This window comes from Rhipicephalus microplus, chromosome 10, assembly GCF_043290135.1.
Source record: "Rhipicephalus microplus isolate Deutch F79 chromosome 10, USDA_Rmic, whole genome shotgun sequence".
Classification (NCBI taxonomy): domain Eukaryota; kingdom Metazoa; phylum Arthropoda; class Arachnida; order Ixodida; family Ixodidae; genus Rhipicephalus; species Rhipicephalus microplus.
In genome coordinates, this window is record NC_134709.1 from 58,682,364 (window position 1) to 58,703,096 (window position 20,733).

General features: G+C 46.9%; 1 protein-coding gene across 1 annotated transcript in view; it reads right to left on the reverse strand.

Moving 5' to 3' along the window:
- Positions 1 to 244: 244 nt before the first annotated feature.
- LOC119181428 (glycine dehydrogenase (decarboxylating), mitochondrial) overlaps positions 245 to 20,733 on the reverse strand; it is a 56,448-nt gene continuing 35,959 nt past the window's right edge. The window contains exons 19-23 of the mRNA XM_075875743.1: positions 12,465 to 12,560; positions 10,290 to 10,397; positions 8,747 to 8,811; positions 6,990 to 7,070; positions 245 to 818 (exon numbers count right to left, since the gene is read on the reverse strand). Coding sequence (XP_075731858.1) covers positions 702 to 818; positions 6,990 to 7,070; positions 8,747 to 8,811; positions 10,290 to 10,397; positions 12,465 to 12,560 — 467 coding nt within the window. The 3' untranslated portion in view covers positions 245 to 701. The remainder of the gene's footprint in view (positions 819 to 6,989; positions 7,071 to 8,746; positions 8,812 to 10,289; positions 10,398 to 12,464; positions 12,561 to 20,733) is intronic.

Sequence of the window (20,733 nt, forward strand, 5' to 3'; positions counted from 1 at the left end):
AAATGAAGTGAATCCACGTGAAAAGAAAAAGAGGGAGAACTTTTACAATGCTCAGAGCGATATGGCTCTCTCTACATAAAACAAAAATTATGTCGGTACAATTCCAAGATTTGCACACCTGGTAAGTATTGACAGTCTCTAGTTGGTTCTATGCGCCAGCCCGAACAAATCTGACAATTACTGTCTGCTTTGATAATTAAGTTACAACGTTCTGAGCAAAGAAAGATGCAGTCCTCCACGAACAGTCAGCTTGCTGAATGGCGCAACGGAGCGGTTGCACCTTAGGTAGTAAAAAAAAAAAAGTGAGACCGACTAACACCACTCAGCGGAAAAAAAGGGTCAAGCACAAGTGAACATCAGTCTACTCATAGAGTCCGCGAACTCCAACAACGTGGTGATCATGTCCAGTCAGCCTCTTCGTTCAAAACGCGTAAACGTTGACGCGTTCCAACACTTTCGTGGGCATTGCGCCCTGCGGGAGTATCCCGCGTGGGCCCGCCCACACCCAATGCGGGGGCGGGCCCACGGCCTCGCGGTTCACATGGTTCTCATAGCTCGCACCAGGCGTTGAAAAAACTTATTTTTGGTGACGCATGGGTGCGTCACGCATGATGACGTCGCGTGTGGTACCGTAGCGTCGACGCAAGCAAGCGAACAAGCCGCCAAGGGGGGTTGCAGACTGTCTGGTGTTTGGCGGCGACTTATAAAGACTCGTACGTCTCCATGGGTGGACAGCTGCAGACGAGGTTGGTGTCCCCGTAGATGTCGTCGATCCGACCCACTGTCGGCCATATTTTCGTCTCTGGCGTCACGAACTTCTGTAGTAAAGACGTAAAATGGAACATTGCAAAAAGAACTGAATAAGGAAGCGTGTTGTGGCAATGATACTTGGCCTGTTATTCCAATCAATCAATCAATTGATCAATCAATCAATCAATCAATCTCTATTTTCCTTCGGTAGGAAGAATGAAGACAATGGTGTACATCTGTGAGCAACAAAAAGAACTAAATAAAGATAACCTTATAATCATCAAAGCATAGTCTGGCATGCATTTTGAATAAATATCAATGATTAAGAAGTTTGTTCTCAAAGGAACATTCAAAGCGTTATGTAATCGTGCAATGATTTAACTTTTTTTGCTGCTTATCGCAGTCATTTATCCAGCGAATTGTGTTGCTTTCTCGTAACCCTTGCATATATTTCTTTACTTTGATCCATCGAATCTTTTCTGTTAGTACTTATATTGCCACATTGAATATGCAGCACCAAGAGAACAACAAAGAACACGCGCAGCGAGAGAAGAAGACAAGGTTCTCTTCCGAAACAACTATTGCACTCTTTTCATTCTGCGTAGGGTGTCTTTTCTTTTTTCTTTTTTTTTTGGTGAGTGGTTTCGATATTGAAAAAAAAAATCTTACTGAATTAAGTCATCAATTCTTGACCGATCCCCCTGAGTAGGTACGAGCCATGGCTGTGGAATCATCATTAGTAACATCACCAGTTTGCCAGTATTCTGGTACAATTAAAGTGAGTTTCCTGTATTCGACTGCTGCTGTTTCTGCATTGTGACACTGGTGGAGGCGCTGGGTACATGTTCGGGACGCCTGACAACAGCCCCGCATCTAGTCCAGAAAGACTTCCGCGCATCGACACCCCCGTTCACCGCAGCAGCCGGCGCCTGTTAGGCCTCAGCCCGGAGTTTGGTCCATTGCGGAAAGCGTGACTGTGCCAGAAAGCATGACGGTGCCTGGAAGCACTGGCCCGAACATGTCCAGCCCAAGCAAGACACAAATGACTGTTTTGAACCCTCAACTTCCAGTTGACTTCCACGGAAACGCATATGAGGATGCACATGACTGGCTCGAGGAATTCGAGCACACAGCGAATGTTAACGGGTAGAACACCACACAGAAATTGAACTACGTTTATTTTCCGCTTCAAGACGGGGCCCGAACATTGTTCACGAATCGCGTGTGGTCGTCGTGGGACGACTTCCGCCAGAAGTTCCTCGACACGTTCGCGAGCACTGAAAGACGAGAAATCGCACAGCGTCTCCTCGAGTCACGGATTCAGAAACCAAATGAATCCGTTACGATGTTTGTTGAGGACATGGCGCGGCTATTTCGTCGAGCAGATCCTAATATGCCCGAAGCCAAAAAGGTTAGCCACCTCATGCGGGGCGTTAAGGAGCAGCTCTTCGCTGGTCTCGTAGAAAACCCGCCTACAAGTGTGGATGAATTTTCCAAGGAGGCGACATCTATTGAACGCACACTGCACCTAAGTTATCGCCAGTATGACCACCCAACCCTCAGTGCACCGATCAGTGTGGCAGCCACTACCACAGCAACAACACCCGACGAAGGTTCTTTACGCCAACTAATACGAGAAATCGTACAAGAAGAGGTCAAGAAGCTCGTCGCCAAACCGAATGACTGCGCGATCGCCTCAGTAACGGAAGTTGTATGCCAGGAGATCAGGCAAGCGCTCTTGCTTCCTGAGCCGAACACGAGCACTCCCAGGGCAAGCTATGCAGACGTAGTCCGCCGACAGCCAGCGAACGTGCTGACACCACATCAGTACCACCAGCAGCATCCGCCGACAGTGCCTTGGTACTACAGAGAAACTTCTACGCCGAGGCAGCCACCACTTCGCAAAACTAACATCTGGCGTACCCCTGATCATAAGCCCCTGTGCTTTCACTGTGGGGAAGCAGGCCACATCGTTCGGTATTGACCGTATCGCACCGCAGGGTACCAAGGGTTTCCTTCCACTGTTCCTCGGCGCCATTTCAACGCAACACCTGACGTCGACACGAATGTCATGACCCCGCGGGATGTTCCTCCTGGGTTTTGGTCACGCTCACCCTCTCCTGGGTGTTATTCTCCATCCTCTAGACGAAGCACCACTGACATGCCAAGAGGGAGATCTCCTAGTCCACGCCGGGGAAACTAAAAGCAGCGACTCAGGGGGGAAGGTTGCGAATCGTCGAAGTGCTGAAAATCCCCCAATACTGCCGAGCGAAGAGAGACACATTTTCAATGAATCGACCAAAGATGGGGTTGTTACTGCCGAAGTTGCAATTACGATTGACGGACATGACGTCATGGCATTGGTCGACACTGGCGCAGACTTCTCAATAATGAGTGAGAGTCTGGCAGACACGCTCAGGAAGGTTAGAATGGAATAAACAGGTCTGCAGATTAGAGGAGCTGGAGGGCAGCTACTCACATCTACCGGAAAGTGCACCGCAAGAATGAAGACAGGGGATGCATCCTTCGCCGCAACTTTTGTTATTCTTTCTGAGCGTTGCAAACAGGCAATCTTAGGGATAAATTTCTTGCGTGAATATGGTGCCATCATCAATATTCCGGACGGTGTACTGACCTCTTCAGCGGATCAAAGCGCAGCGCTACACCGAAAATCCCTGCGAGTCATTGACGATGTGACCGTAGCTCCGTTATCGTGCCGCCTTGTTTCAGTCACGTGCAGCAAGCAGAATACTGGAGAAGGAATCGCTGAACAAGTATTGACGCTTCTACTCTTTCGCGGTGTTGCAATTGCAAGAAGTATCGTCAATGTTGTGTGCGGTGAAGCAGAGGTTCTGTTGACGAATTTTATCAACGAGCGATGACACATTACACAAGGCACTACAGTTGCCTACTTCGACGAGATCACCGAAATCCGCGAGTGCTGTGTAGTACAACAGGACGAGCCGCAAGCCACGTCAGCCCCACCATCTATTGACTTAAAACGGATTTGTCACCAGCGCAGAGACAGCGTCTAGTAGATCTTCTTCACCAGTTCAAAGACTGTTTTTCATCGACCTCGAGGGTCAGTCAAACGCCACTGACGAAGCATCGGATACTAACGGAGGAGACAGCAAGGCCAATACGACAGAACCCCTACCGCGTAGCACCGAAAGAGCGTAAAGCAATCCAGGAACAAGTGAAGAAAATGCTCGATGATGACGTCATTCAGCCATCAAGAAGTCCTTGGGCATCGCCGGTAGTGCTGGTTAAGAAGAAAGACGGAAGCTTGCGATTTTGTGTCGACTACCGCAAGCTGAACCAAATGAAAAAGAAAGACGTATACCCATTACCGCGCATCGATGATTCACTCGACAGGCTGAGGTATGCACGCTACTTTTCGTCAATGGACCTCAAAAGTGGGTATTGGCAAATTGAGGTTGACGAGCGAGATAGAGAAAAAACGGCTTTTGTAGCACCTGACAGGCTTAATGAATTTAAAGTCTTGCCATTTGGATTGTGCTCAGCCCCCGCAACATTTCAGAGACTGATGGATACCGTTCTGTCAGGCCTTAAGTGGCAGACATGTCTGCTATATCTGGACGACGTCATTGTTTCTTCAAAAACATTTGAGGAACACCTGAGCAGGCTGCTATCGGTATTCAGGGCAATAAGGTCTGCCGGCCTGACACTGAAACCCGAGAAGTGTCATTTCGGTTTCAAGAAGCTCTAATTTTTAGGCCATGTGGTGAGCCATGAAGGTGTCCGACCTGATCCCGATAAGATTGCAGCCGTCAGAAAATTTCCGGTGGCAAAAGACAAGAAAGCAGTCAGGCGTTTCCTTGGCCTATGCGCATACTACCGAAGGTTTATTGCCAATTTCTCCCACATAGCCTCGCCGTTAACACGACTCACAAGAGAAGACGGTTCGTTCACATGGGGCGACGATCAACAGGTGGCATTTGACGATCTCCGACAATGCCTGCAGACTCCGCCTCTGCTTGCTCACTTTGATGAGGATGCTCCTACCATGGTCCACACATATGCCAGCAACGTGGGTTTAGGCGCTGTACTCGTCCAGGGGCAAGACTCAGCCGAGCGTGTGATCGCATATGCTAGTAGGACGCTTTCCCGCGCCGAGTCCAACTACTCCACAACGGAAAAAGAGTGTCTTGCTGTCGTATGGGTGGTTATGAAGTTTCGTCCGTATCTCTATGGTCTTTCCGTCCAGGTAGTCGGCGACCATCATTCCCTCTGCTGGCTGACCAACTTGAAAAACCCGTCTGGTCGGCTCGCACGGTGGCGCTTACGCCTTCAAGAGTTTGATATGATGGTCGTGTATAAGTCCGGAAGGCAGCACACCGACGCCGATTGCTTATCAAGGTCACCGATAAAGCGCGACGATGACACAGAAGATGACAGCATGGCGTTTGTAGGAGTCGTCGACATCACTACGATTTCGTGCAAGCAGAAAGAAGACAGTGAGTTGCTTCCCCTTATATAATTTTTGAATGGCCGGACAACAACCGTCCCTAGAAGATTCGCAAGGAGCCTGCCGTCATTCTGCTTACGTAGTGGTGTTCTCTATAAGAAGAACTTTTCTGCCAGAGGAAGCACCCACCTACTTGTCGTTCCGACGTCACTCCGCGAGGGGATACTTTGTGCTTGCCACGATGAGCCAACGTCTGGTCATCTCGGATACACACGCACATTGGCCAGAATCCAACAGGAATACTACTGGCCAGGACTTCCAGCTATTGTGAAGCATTACGTGCGCACGTGCCTCGATTGCCAACGACGAAAATTGCCACCGTTAAAACCAGCTGAACTATTACAACCAATTCAAGTGCCCACGGTACCTTTTGCCCAAATTGGCATGGATCTCCTTGGACCATATCCGACTTCCCATGCTGGCAACAAGTGGGCCACTGATTATCTTACGTGCTACGCGGAAACAAAGGCTTTGTCAAGTGGCACCACCGTTGAAACCGCACGATTATTCGTAGAAAATATCTTCCTCTGGCACGGTGCTCCAACAATCATAATAACGGATCGAGGTGCCGCTTTCACGGCCGCGCTCCTGAAGACAGTGCTTGAGCTCAGTGGAACAGCCCATCAGGAAACCAATTCCTATCATCCACAAACCAACGGCTTAACAGAACGCCTCAACGATACTATTGCCGACATGTTGAGTACGTACGTTGACGTAAATCACAAGAACTCTATAATACAGCGCAGCAAGAAACTACACGAAGAACGCCGTTCAGTCTCCTTCATGGCCGTGAAGTGACGACGATGCTTGACGCCATGTTACTGCACGACTGCAATGACATCGATTTGGACGCTGTATCATTTACCCAACGAGCAGAAGAAACGAGGCAGCTTGCGCGCGTCCGAATCACCCAGCAGTAAAATTATGACGCCCAACATTATAATTTGCGACACCGACATGTCGTCTATCGGGCCGGCGACAAAGTCTGGGTATGGAGTCCTATCCGCCACCGGGGACTGTCTGAAAAATTGCTGAAGAAGTATTTTGGCCCCTACACAGTTTTACAACGCCTGAGCGACTTTAATTACGTGGTCGTTTCTGACAGCCCCTCGACAACACGCCAGAAAAAACCAGAAATCGTGCACGTTGTGCGAATGAAGCCCTACTTTTCGGACTGATTTACACCATACATCTACTACACCGTCTTTTGTAGAAGAGCATCAGGACGCTGCTCTCTGGAGGGGGGCAAATGCCACATTGAATATGCAGCACCAAAAGAACAACGAAGAACACGCGCAGCGAGAGAAGAAGACGAGGTTCTCTTCCGATCAGTTTGCCAGTGTTCTGGTACAATTAAAGTGAGTTCCCTGGATTCGACTGCTGCTGTTTCTGCATTGTGACAATATTACCTCAGTCTTGTTTTGTTCATTTACGTAAGTAATTTATTTTGAGTGTTTGACAATGTTACAATTTTTATCGCCAGTTATGCTATGTAACAGACCATTCATCCAGCGAGGCTATTTTTCCAACAGCTTTTAGTGAACAGTCTTTCCTAAAACTCATGTATTTCATTTAATAAGTTATATATAATAATAATACAGACAGACAGACAGACAGACAGACAGACACAGACATACAGACAGACAGACAGACAGATAGAAGAAAGTTGTGAGATAACCCAGAAGATGTTTGTCTCGTTTGCCACCTGGCATGCAACTGTATTATTCCTTTAATCACACAGCAATCTTACCGCTGGGAATGCAGCCTGCTCTCTGGTGTAAGGCAGGTCCCACGTAGAACTGATGACAATCTTTTGGGGATGTGGCGCATTCTATGGACATCAACATAAATAAAAGAGAAAAAAAAAGAGCAGGTTTATTTCTTTCAACCAACATTATCGCACAGTTTGAGCCAATATGAACGGGCCTTGGAATTATTGTGTGTGCACGTGACCATTAAAGAATAAAATGTTAGGGGTGAGCATTGCAGTGTTATTGAAGCCTACTGTGTCAGTCTAGCAAGCATAGGCATGGCATATCAGCCTATTGAACAAGTGCTTTGAGTATGAAAAATCACATGAAAGTGCAAGTGCGGCGAAGTTCTCTCTCTCTCTCTCTCTCTCTCTCTCTCTCTCTGATTGATTGATTTGTGGGGTTTAACGTCCCAAAACCACCATTTGATTATGAGAGACGCCGTAGTGGAGGGCTCCGGAAATTTTGACCACCTGGGGTTCTTTAACGTGCACCCAAACTCTCTCTCTCTCTCCATATATATATACATATATACATATATATATATATATACATATATACATATATATATACATATATATATATATATACATATATACATATATATATACATATATACATATATATATACATATATACATATATATATACATATATATATATATATATACATATATACATATATATATACATATATATATATATATATATATATATATATATATATATATATATATATATATATATAGTGCAGGCGGCTGACGATTGCAGTAGGTTAGCCCCCCACTCGTGGGAGATTTGGTACGCCACTGTTGCAAGTAATCAAAATATAAGAGCACACAGTGGGTTTTAGTGTTCCCGGCTTGGCTCTGTTCAACCTCCTTCATGAGCGGACCGGTCTGTTCCGAAAACGCATAGTTGGGTCAAGGACTACTCAGCACCGAACTGGGAAGTCTATACAAATCTCATTTCTTGCACGATCGTGAAGTGGTACGAAAGTTCCACTGTAGCTTTTTGTCAGGCATGATTGCAAGTTAGGCGTGTTGCTCAGAGTCGGTTATGCTATCTAGTATAGCTTTCTGTGACAAAAGGGGCCTTTAGGTGATTAGCTAATAGTCTCGGACTCATTGACCATTAGTCATAATTAGTCACTAGAGGAGGAATCAGCGCAGAACATGCTAGTGCAGTCTCCTGGATATCGACTGCATCAACGGCTGTGGTATAGGTGACTCGGCAGATTAACGGTGCTCTAACACAATTATCTGAGCAAGCGAAGTTCGAGGTTATTTGGTATTGGTCAGTGGGATAAAAAACAACAATAAAAAACTTGGACCATTTCCCTCTAAGGGGAACCATGTGTAGATGCGAAGCAGCGGGCGCTAACACTTACATCGGCGGCGACCTTGACGCCGGCTCTCATCAAGCGAAAGCCAAGTAAAGACACCCTTTACTAAATTGCGAATGCGCGATCCAGTGCCTACATATACGAGGTGGCCAGTGAATGGTTGCGGAGCGCGAGCAGTCGTTTTTTATTAGCAGATGCTGCCTACGTCAGCCTTGCGAGACGAGAGATGGAGAGGGGAGCGACAGTTTTGCGGGTGTCTACGTGGGCCGGCACGAGACACGAGCAGGCGCAGTGGGGTTGTACGGAGGGACAGGATTACATAGGTTAGTCAAAGAGCTGCTTCGCCTCTGCAAGATGCAATAATTATTGTGAACTCGTATGAATAAGCAACAACGCAGAACAAGCACGCACCTTCAGGGGGTTGGCTTTAACGCTAAGCTTGCCATTCTCGATGTCCTGGATTTCTTGCCGAATCGCTGCATAAAAAAAAAGTGAAGAATACAAAAGATTAAAGGTTGCTTTCCCGAAGAGTTGAGTGCAGTGACTGAATCTCTGAGTGCATGATGATGACCGCTGTAAGAGCTGCAAGAAGTTCTAACAATAAATGTAGCACTGAAAACATTTTGAGTCATTGTTAAAAGGGCACCTTTGATTTCCATGAAGTACACTATCAACGATCCCCATACACCGGAGTCAGACAACACGTCGAAAATATTTTGCTTTGATTTTAAAGTTCATGACCCAGCGTCGTCATCCAGACCCCACCGCAATGGACATTATCATGACAAGTCAACACAGTTCACTGGGTTTGAGAAATTGTCATCGTGCGCGCAAACTAAATCATAGAAATCGCTGTCAAAGTCTCTGGACTGTACTTTGCTTAGTCTTGTTTTTGTGAACCTCGTGCGACTGACAGCAACCGGCTGTTGCAAGTGTATGCCGCCAGTTGCAGTCTTTTCATGACGTCAGATCCTTCTTGACGCTTCACCGAAAAGCCACTTTCGCGATACCGAAACTGAATTTGTTGTTCTTGTAGCGGTAATGAAGAAATATTGACTGACTTCCCAAGCACCACGAGGTACTCTTTTTAGGGTTGTCGAAACCCATGTTCTTAATTAAAGCAACAACCTGATAATGTTTAAATATATGTTAGTACTCCTGTAAGTGAAAAAGCCAAGAAGAAAAAAAATGAGGAGAAACAGCAGTAATTGCTGGAATGACGGCAATGACAGCAACAACGACTGCAGCGGTGACATGTGTGGCAGCATAAATAGCTTTGTCAACAGAAGCTGTAGAAGTAGTGGCATGAACAATGCATAGGCGGCTTCCTGATAGCGACTATCACTTTCAGTCTCAGATGTGTGATCTTTTTACTTTGTTGACCCTGCATGAGCCACGTGACACCTAAAATCTAAGCTACTGACGCGAGCGAATGAACCAGAAACCCTGCATACTCAGTTTCAGAATATTTCGCTTATATCTAAAGTGGCCAAAATACAAAAAACACTGAAATTCGTGCTTTTTACAAATACAAAAAGCACTGAATCTCATATTTTGGAGAGAAACGTATATGCAAGTGATAACTTTGAGATGAACTTTATCATTCGTTAATCAACCTGTGGTGGCGAAATTGAGGACACTGGAGTTTTCAAAGTATAATTTGTCAGACTAAACTAACATAATATTTCACTTTAGAGTGCCTATAAGTCTATTGCCCAATGCGTGGCGAATAATTAACGGGGATAATGCTTTTGATTATTTCCCCGTTCCTGTGATCAACGGTGGTTAAGGATCAAGCAAAAACTACGTGGAGAAATACAACACCTAAGTGAACGGAGCAATGAAAGGATGCCATGTTAGTTCCTTAATTAGTCGATAATAAGTGGCATTGATGAGAATGAAAGTTAGGCAAGGGATGCAGGTAAACGTGAAAGAGAAGAGCGACGCAGCTCACAGATCATGGCGTCGCAGAAGCGGTCGAGCTCTTGCTTGTCTTCAGATTCGGTGGGCTCCACCATCAGGCAGCCACTCACAGGGAAGGACACCGTCGGAGCGTGGAAACCTGCGGAAGAAGAACAGGGAGAGACCCAGAAGCATTTAAATAAAGAGAATAAACTAGCAAACGAGATGCCTGCTTTTTTAGGTCCAGATGATTGAGGCACGAAAAAAATAAATCATATCCTAAAGAAAGCAAGTTAAGCACCAACTCATTCCAAAAGAAGCCCTTTTGGGATGCGCACTGACGTATACCCGGACATACAAGGACACAGAGGAAAAAGGGAGAGAGCAAGCTGGCAACTGCCACCTGGAGTGGCGCAATGCCTGCTTGCTCTTTGGTAGGAAGGAAGAGAAGACAGAGGAGAGGGAGATAGAGGAGAGAAAGAGCAAACAAGACAGAAAATGGTGAAGACTTAGACAAGCATCAGTTAACTAGAAATTAAAAAAAAAGGTCTATAAATGGGTGACCAGGTCAGTGCGGTCCATAAAAGTGGAGCTCGACGTCGGGAACCACACAACCTCTCACAAGAAGTAATCATCTATATAGAATCGTGCACTCAAGCCCCGGAAATTTATATTCCTTAATCAGAAAATCCCTCTGCTAACATTCCATCGAAAAACAATCACAACCAAAAAAGTTCAGACCAGGCTCCACTTGAGATACATAATTATGTGCGGTGGAAGGGGTGACGATGTTGCCACAGGCGGTGTTGGCCCTGAGGACCAGGCCAGCAATTGCTCGTCCTCAGCGACTCTTTCCATGTAGCACGACTCACCACACATCGTTTAAAACCTATCTTTCATAAAAAAATGGCAAAAGTATGTGCGTGGCTTCCTCGCACATCAACCGCCAACTTGCTGGAAACACAGTGTATTCGCAGCATTTGTGGAGAAACCCTCGTTTCTTCATTGTGTCAATAATTCCTACCCTTTCAGAGTAAGAAAACTCAACCAAGCAGAGATATGATGATAGATATTAACAACATTATAGCATCCAGTGCCCAGCGGGGAAGAAGTATTCCCTAATTTAAACAAACATGCAAGAGTGCAGGCCGATCACGTACTTACTCTGTAAAGCAGGGTTGACTCGGTGTGGCTAAGTACTCTAGTAGCAAGTGGAGCCAATTTCATAAACAACAAAATTGCATCAAATTGACACTTTTAGCAACTCATAGCTCACAGAAGTTTAGACTGTCGGTTGTCTTGAAAGGGCTTCGTTATGTAGGTCATTTGCTTTTTCGGTGGCGCTGGCAACAACAGGCGAAAGTGTCCACTGAACTGCTATCTTGCGGCCTTTTTTAGTAGTGTCTTTCAGTGATGCTTGCAACTAGCAGTAACTACTGTTTGTGGGAGGTCCCTGAAGAAAGTTCTTACGTTGCCTATTTACATCCCCAGAGAATTAAGCTTGTTGGGCAGGTCCATTTTTCAGTTGGTGAAGAGCAGCAGCAATAGCTGTGCTCTCTGCAGCTGTCGAAGAGGCTAGTTAGTTGAAGTGGTCAGGTCATACAGCTACAATAAAAGGAATTCAGTATGCCACGACACCGTTGTTTTAGTTAACGTTAACGGAACCAACCATGTATACGTTAAGATAGTCGGAATCAACTTTACATCTAAGTGCCTGAGAATTAAGCAGCGTGCTTCGGTAGACAGTGGTGTGGACCGCTTGGATTGCAGCCCAGATATGCTGGTGTCACAAGTAACGTTTTCAAACATTTAAAGTGGGTCCACTTGTTGCCTTGTTTTGGGGCTTCTAACACCCAGGATATCTAATATACTTAGCAGCGGAGTGGAAAACAAAACAACTAATCAAGCTTTTACACAAGCTTGGACAATTAAATATTCAAAGTTGGGAGTGTTTGTCGAATGGCATAATAATAAACGTTATTCTTTTTGCACGACGCGTTTAACGACATTCCAGCTTGAATACTCTTTAATGCGAAGTAATACTAGTTTATATATATTTTCAGTCAGCATAAAGTTTACATCTAGCAATACCAGCCCAGATAGCAAATAAAACAGCCTTCACCAATGAACTGACTGAATTAACTTGCTTATAAATCTGAAGCCATAGCAGAGCTCACCGGATTTTCGTTTTGTGGCTGTATAAATATCATACATAGGCTCGACGTACCGTAGTCTTGTAACCTCTTGGCGATGTCCATGGCTTCAACGCCGGTGGCCTTCTTGAAGTCCCTCATGTCCAGAATAAACTCGTGCGCCACAAAACCTGAAACAGTGGGTCAAACTAGAGTCAGACCACGAACGACTGTCGTAGGACTCAGTAAATGTTAGCGCGGAATTGAGAGTTCACTGACAAGATTAGCTGACGTACCTGTAAATGAACATTAAGACTCTTCGTCATTAGTCAAATCAAGACGTCAGCTTTCGGTGGACACTCACGTGAAGAAACGCCCACCATCTGAAGGGGTGGTCAGACCACACTAATGAGGGGCAGTTGCAGGGATTATTCAATGCATTATTCACAATGCATTATTGCGATGCATTAATACCGGCTAAAGATAATTGATCATTGTGGACCCTCTTTCTGCAGTTTGGTTTCGGCTTCGGCTATAATAGTGGGTAGTACGTTGTTATATCACTTGTTTGCAGGCTCTAAAAACAATTTTACGGCCATTCTATTACTGGCCCCTTCCAGTTATCGCAGGAATCGCTTTACTCAGCACACCAAAAGCTACGGTATGAACAGAATCTTGATTGATTGATTGATTTGTGGGGTTTAACGTCCCAAAACCACCATATCATTACGAGAGACGCCGTAGTGGAGGTCTGCGGAAATTTCGACCACCTGGGGTTCTTTAACATGGACCCAAATCTGAGCACACGGGCCTACAACATTTCCACCTCCATCGGAAACGCAGCCGCTGCAGCCGGGATTTGATCCCACGACCGGCGGGTCAGCAGCCGAGTACCTTAGCCACTAGACCACCGCGGCAGGGCTATGGTATGAAAACAATCTTATGAGTAGTGATGTCAACAGAAACTGCGCATTAACCTACTAGTGGTGATTGTCAGTTTCTGACAGAACCCAGAAACAGTTCTTCACAAAGTTATTTTTATTATTGAAGTAATGTCACAATTTATTGTGCGAGTGATACACATTGCGGATGAGACAAGCCTGGCTAAAATTAGAAATTAGATGTGGCATATGTCATAACAAATTGAAAAAAATTCCACTATGACTGATCTTGTAAATAATCAAAAGTATTACAGTGCTGAAGACTTTAATAGGGTATTTCAATCCGGAAAAGGCTTGTTTAAGGCATTGCATATAATTTGTAGAAGCATAAAAAGAAAGCTCGACGACATTGCTAGTTTTATATGGTCTATAGCTATCGGATTTGATGTGCTAGTTTTCTCCGAGACATGGATTACTTATAAAGAAGATGCACCGTTCTTTCCAGGCTATAGTCATGAACTTCTCTGTCGTAACCAGCAAAAAGGTGGAGGTCTTGCTATTTATTTTAAGGATACGCTTTCGAGTGAACTGCTTGATAAGTATACTGATGATGTTGAATGCATTACAATGTGTGCTGGCCCATTCATAGTAATTGGCGTATATAGGCCACCACATGGCCACAAAAAGAAATTTATTGAGTTTCTTAATGTTGTGTTATCCACTGTTTGCGGGAATACTCCTTGCATAGTTATGGGTGACATAAACATTGACCTCTGTTCCAATGATTCTTATGCCAAAGATTTTGAAACGCTCTTATTTACATATGGAAGTACAAATTTCATACGTTCACCTACTAGGGTTACATCAACAAGTGCTACGCTCCTTGATATATGCGCCTCAAATTTAAGTTCACAGAATATAAAATCCGGGGTATTTGCATATGACATAAGTGATCATATGCCCATCTTCTTTCTTGCACGAGTTACTTCTCAAATTGGTCAGAAAACAGAGACATCTTTCCACCGAATTAAAAACACCAAACTCGGAAACATTTTTTTCAGCTAGTTCAGAACATAGATTGGACCACTGTTTATAGACAAGAAAATCCTGATGATGCTGTGAGGGCTGGGCGGGCTAGGCATGAAGGCTGAGAGGCGTTGTGAACGAGAAGAATGCGCTTTATTCGAACATGAAAACGTGCCGACCGCGCCGGAGGCGGGAGCGAGATTGATAAAACGTGTCCCCGGCCCTCGCTTGGGCTGGGAGTTTATCTGAGTAAAGGCGCCGCAGGTGGCGCTGCCGATTAGATAGGCCGCTACGCTATAGTGCGCATGCGGGCGCTCACATCCGGCCCCTCCTTGTCTGACCAAGTCCCATTGGTCTAGGAAAGGAGCACTACTTGGTGGCTTCACTGCGAGAGAGAATAGTCCTTCAAGCGCTCGGGTGGGCGCTTTTGGCGGTGAGGTCGCGAGGAGGGTACCGCTGGAGGCAAAACTGCAGGGCCAAGGGAAACTGGTGGTTGAGATAACTCATTGCCAACACTGGGAGAGCCAGATAAGTCACACAAAGGCCACTCTTGGGTTTTCACAATGTAAGGCTCGACATAAGGTGGCACGTAGTGCTTGAGTTGAGAGGCGTGCACTATCCTGTCTTGGAGTCGATCACGAGGACCTTGACCAGTTACGCGGCTAACGACAAACGTAACGGGTGTTTTCTGGTTGGTGATTTGGTATATACCCTTGAATTTGGGTGCCAACTTTCCAGTTCCATCTGCTACAGGCTCTTGGCGGCGCACCCAGACGAACTGGCCGACTTGGAAGGAGTGGTCTCGATGGGACTGATCATATGCTGTCTTCCGTTTCCCTTGTGCTTCCTCGGTATTACTTGCTGCTACGGCCCGGTTCTGAGACAGCATTAGGAGACGGTCTTGTAGGGTCCTGGCTGTGGCGGGACGGTGGCGTTGATATGGGAGCTTGGGGACGTATCCATACAGTAGTTCAAATGGAGAGAAACAGCTGCTGGCGCTATAGCTTGTGTTGATGGCAAAAGCAGCTTCTTCGAGTTTGCTTGCCCAGGAGGTCTGGTCCGTTGGACACAGCTTACGAAGAACGGAGACTAAAGTCCCATTGCTTCTCTCTACAAGACCATTGCTGGCTGCGCGGTATGCCACTGAATAATGAATCTCAGCACCGTGCATGTGCATGAAGTGCTTAAACTGGTGAGATTCAAAGGCTGCTCCATGGTCAGACATGCAGTCATCAGGACAACCAAAGCGGAAGAACACCGACTGTAAATGTGCTATAACTTCCTTAGCTGATGTTGAAGTTACAGCCGCTGGGACAATGAAACGCGTGGCAAAGTCAATGACATTCAAAATGTACTTCTTTCCTGAAGCAGCCGGCATTGTGATGTGATCAATGGCAATTAAGGCAAAAGGAACATCCGACACTGGCATGAGACCCATTTTGCCAACACTTTTAGATATTGGGCGGTTGTTGCTTTGGCAGATCTGGCATGCTGTGACGTAGTGGGTCACTGAAGACGTAAGGTTTGGCCACCAGTAACGTTCTCTCACTTTGGTCAGTGTCCGGGTTACATCCATGTGGCCTCCACTGTCATGAACAACCTCCAGAACAGCCTGGCGCATCTTTGCCGGCACTACAATAGCTTGAGAACCTGAAGTCGCGTCACTATGGTACAGGATGTCATCAATTATGGCAAGGTCATGGTCCCACGAGTCTGAAGATGACAGAGAGCGACGAAGGTCCTGGCACTCTTTGTCTTCTGCTTGCATAGCTGCGAGAGACTGTGTCTGATGGAGGACTGCTGCAGATAATCGTGACAGCATGTCAGCAACCACGTTTTGACGGCCTGGATGGTGCTGCACAGTGAAGTCGAACTCTGTAAGATCCATCAACATGGTCGTAAAACGACGTGAAGGCCTGATGTTGGCTGTTAAGCATGCAACGGTCCAGTTGTCAGTCAACAGGCAAAATTTCTTGCCGAGCAAGTAGTGTCGGAACTTGATCGTAACCGCCCAGTGGACACCAATACACTCCCAAACGTTGCTATGCAACTTCTTCTCTGCGGCCGTGAGTGCACGACTCGCATATTCGATCACAGTTTCTTTTCCACACTGTTTCTGAGAGAGCACAGCACCAATTGCGGTTCCTGAGGCATCTGTTGTGACTGTGGTTTGGGCGTCTGGATCAAAATGGCCCAATACAGGTGCCTCTGTTAATGCTGTGCGAATTCGCTGAAAGGCTTCATTGCAGTCGCTGGTCCAGGCAAACTCCTCAGACCGTATGAGACTCTGCAACGGTGCTGCTATCCGAGAGAAATTCTTCACAAATCGGCGATAGAAGTTTGCTGTCTGGAGCCATGACAAAACTGCTTTGCTGTTTGCAGGCTGTGGGATTTTCATGATGGCTTCGACTTTGGCAGGGTCAGGCTGCTTGCCGTCCCTGCTCAAAATGAATCCGAGAAACCTGATAGACTTCAAAGCAAACTTACACTTGTCAAGTGAAACTTTGAATCCACTGGCAAGGAGTGCACCAAGTACTTCGTCGAGTAACCTTGCAAACTCGTCAAAAGTTGGCGCAAAAACCAGAACATCATCCAAGTACACCCGCACACCGCACTTTGGGCAATGGGGCTGCAGGTTAGCAAAAATTGACTGCATGGCTCGCTGGAAAGTGGCAGGTGCGTTCTTCAGCCCAAATGGCATGCGGGTCCACATAAAGGTGCCATAGTGGGTCACAAAAGCAGTTTTCGCCTGGTCTTCCTTACGAACGCGAACTTGCCAGTAAGCAAACTTTAGGTCAAGGCAGGCGAAGTACTGTGACCCAGCAATGTCATCCATGATGTCATCCGCATGTGGAAGTGGTTGCACGACGTTCACAGTCATCTTGTTTAGGGGCACATAGTTAACACAAAGGCGCTTCTTGCTACCTCGGCTGACAACCACTGCGGGGAATGCCCAAGGTCCTAAGGCTGGTAGAATGATGCCTTGCCGAAGGAGTGTGCTTATTTGAGCCTCAAGAAAACGACGGTCTGCAGCCGAGTAACGGTAAGGGGATCGACTGTATGGCACAGCATCGGGAAGAAGGTCGATTGAGTGTTCAACACCCTCGTACAGACCTAAGTCATCCTCTTCACGAGCGAATACTTCAGCGTGCTTCGAAAGAATGCTCGTGATTTCCCGTTGTTGATGTGCTGGCAAATGGCTACCAACCTGAGCGGCAGGCAAGGATGGGTCAATGCAAACCTCTATTGTTGAAGAAGCACCTCGCCTGCATTCAGAAGACGGGCCGTTGGTGTTTGAAACCTCATATTGACAAGATAGTGCTAACCACGGGGGTTCATCTGGGCCTGGGAGTGGCATTCGCTGGAGGCCTGCTGAGCTGTGGTGTCCAGATACATGGTAATTGAAAGATGACCCCTGGATCATAACAGCGTTCGACATCCTGGGCAACAGTCGCTCATAGCACCGCACACTTGTTCCTGTGGTGGGATGACGAATTTCAGTTGGCATGGGTGGCTGGAACACCAACTGTGCGTGACTGGCAGCAAACCAGTCTTCCCCCAATATAAGTGGCATGGCATTGTTATCGAGGACGGCGGCTTCCACCAAACCGGTGATGGGTCCCACAGAGATCTTCAAGCAGATAGCACCAGCAGGAGCCACTGTCGTTCCTCCAACGACAACTAGAGGGGGTCTGGTCCAGGGCAGGAGGGGCAAAGATCTGACAAGGTGACGAGAAACAAGTGTCACCTTGGAACCACTGTCTGGAAATGCGTCCACTTGGCCGCTTCCAGCAATTGTGGCGTTTACAAGGGCGCATTGGACCAGCGATCCATCAAGGGTCTCGGAAAGTGTGCTGTGAAGAGCTGGCGAAGGATGCGTTGTAGACTGTGTGACAGTGGCTCTGGATGGGCACTTTGAAGCTAGATGTCCTTTTTGGCGGCATTGAAAACACACGGCTTCGGCCAAGTTCTGGCCAGAACGGTAGGCAGGAGCGCCGTGCCTCGTAGAGATGGTCAGGTACCGAGCCTCTTGTTGGTCTGGTGGTAGGGCTGCGATTCGCTGCGGCTGTCTTGTTTTGTCTGGTACCGCCTGAACATTCGTGCCCTCTTCACTGTGGTGGGGCACCTGTGGGCTTGGCATTACTAGTTTGGTGCTTGAATACCCTGGGCGTGGGAGTCGACGAGACAAGTGGCTCAATGTTTGGTCAAGCTGCGTTACGATGTCCATATAGGCGGCGACGGTTTCTGGCCGTTGTGCTGCTATAGTAGTGGCCAGGTTCTCGTCGGAAATGCCCTGAAGGGCGTACTCTATGCGCTGAGTGTCGGTAAGAGTGACTGGGCATCCCGAAATGAGCTTCAACTTCGCCAAAGAATAGTGGACCAGGTTCTCTCCGTGCGCTTGCACGCGACAAGTAACAGCTTGTTGCCACTGTAGTAAGGTTTGCTTGGCGCTGAATTGATCCAAGAAAGCTTGCCTGAAGGCGTCCCAGGTGGGACACTGACGGCCAATGACTGCTTTCCAATCCGCGGCTGCTCCACGGAGCTTTCCCAGAGCGACGGCGAGTACGGTTGAAGGCTCCCACGAAGCTAGGTTTCGAGTTCGTTCCAACTCTTCAATCCAGTGGGACGCTGAAATGCTGCCGTCTCCATTAAATGTAGGAAGCGACGCGGACAGGTCTGGAAGGGTCGTGACCTGAACTGGCGCTGCAGCGCGTTGTGACACTTGAAGGAGCTGTTGAAGTAAACCCGTCAGCAACTCGGTACTTTGGGCTGCATCGAAGCTCGAAGGAAGCGGCGTAGTGTTCGGGCGCTGGCTGGACGCTGAGGAATCTGGGGAAGGCGACAAAGGCGTCATTGAGCGGTTTTGGGCTATATCGGCGAGGAGACGATTGATCACTTCTTCCTTCGGCCCCGTAGCGTCCAGGTTTCGGCGAACCAACTCTTCACGGAGGAAGTCTGCTGTAAAGCCGGCGAGGTCCTCAGGCGTAGCCTCGTTCCAGTTCACAAGCGGCATGGCGTTCACAAGAAATTAGCAGAAGGAGCACAAGACTCACGAGAGACGAAAAAGGCGGGCAGGTCAAGTTGGTTCGGCTCTGCAGGCGAGCTACTTCATCGGGCGGGTGGGCGTCAGCACGACGGTCGGCGAAACAAAAGGCAAAGGCACGAAATGACTCGGACGAAGCGGCCGAAAGGCGTATCGGGCGGCGGACGGTAAACACAGGACGGAGCGCCGCGCGGCTAGTCCGGCGGATCACTTCACGAGGCGGGCAAAAGGCGACGTTCCAGGCATGGTTCGGAGTCGACTGCGCCAGTTGTGAGGGCTGGGCGGGCTAGGCATGAAGGCTGAGAGGCGTTGTGAACGAGAAGAATGCGCTTTATTCGAACATGAAAACGTGCCGACCGCGCCGGAGGCGGGAGCGAGATTGATAAAACGTGTCCCCGGCCCTCGCTTGGGCTGGGAGTTTATCTGAGTAAAGGCGCCGCAGGTGGCGCTGCCGATTAGATAGGCCGCTACGCTATAGTGCGCATGCGGGCGCTCACAATGCTTATAACACATTCATGACGTTATTGAGTACTAGCTATGATGCGGCATTTCCACTTCAGAAGCGTTCACGTGGCAGAAATAAGAAATGCAGAAAGCCTTGGATAAATCGTGATCTTTACCGGCGCATAAAAATAAAGAATAAATTGTATCATGATTTCATCCGTTCGTGGAATACAGACGCCTTAGCTGAGTACAAGAAATACAGAAACGTTTTAAATTCAGAAATACGGAAGGCTAAACAGAAATACTATGAAAAATTATTTGAAAGCATTTAAAATGACCAGAGGAAGCTATGGGAGGTCATAATTGGGCTTACGAACAGAAATAAGGGTTGTAATAGGACACAGGACCTAACAATTAATGGTCAGATTTTCAGTGGTGAAAGGTTGGCCAATGTCATGAATGAACATTTCATAAATGCGGGTTCCTTTATTTTAGCGGATGAAAAGCGAGATAATGCTCTAATTCCTGATAAGTCTCCTTTGCCGTATTCTATTTTACTCGCACCCACAGATCCGGTTGAAGTAGAAAGATTAATCAGAAAACTTAAAAACAATGTTGCATCAGGGATTGATGAGATAGGTTCTGTTGAGTTAAAAATGGTGTCACCATTGATATCTAATGTCTTGGCCTATATTATCAACCTCACCCTCACTAACGGTGTATTTCCAGAGCAGCTAAAAGTAGCAAAAGTCACTGCAGTACATAAAGGTGGTGATATCAATACTTTAGCGAACTATCGACCTATATCCGTGCTTCCAACAATATCAAAAATATTTGAAGGGGTTATTTGCGATAGACTTGCATCCTTTTTTGATAAGCACCAAATAATAACAAAAAGTCAGTATGGTTTTCAAAAAAAATAAATCAACAGAACAAGCTCTACTGTATATCAAAGATAAGATAATCGAA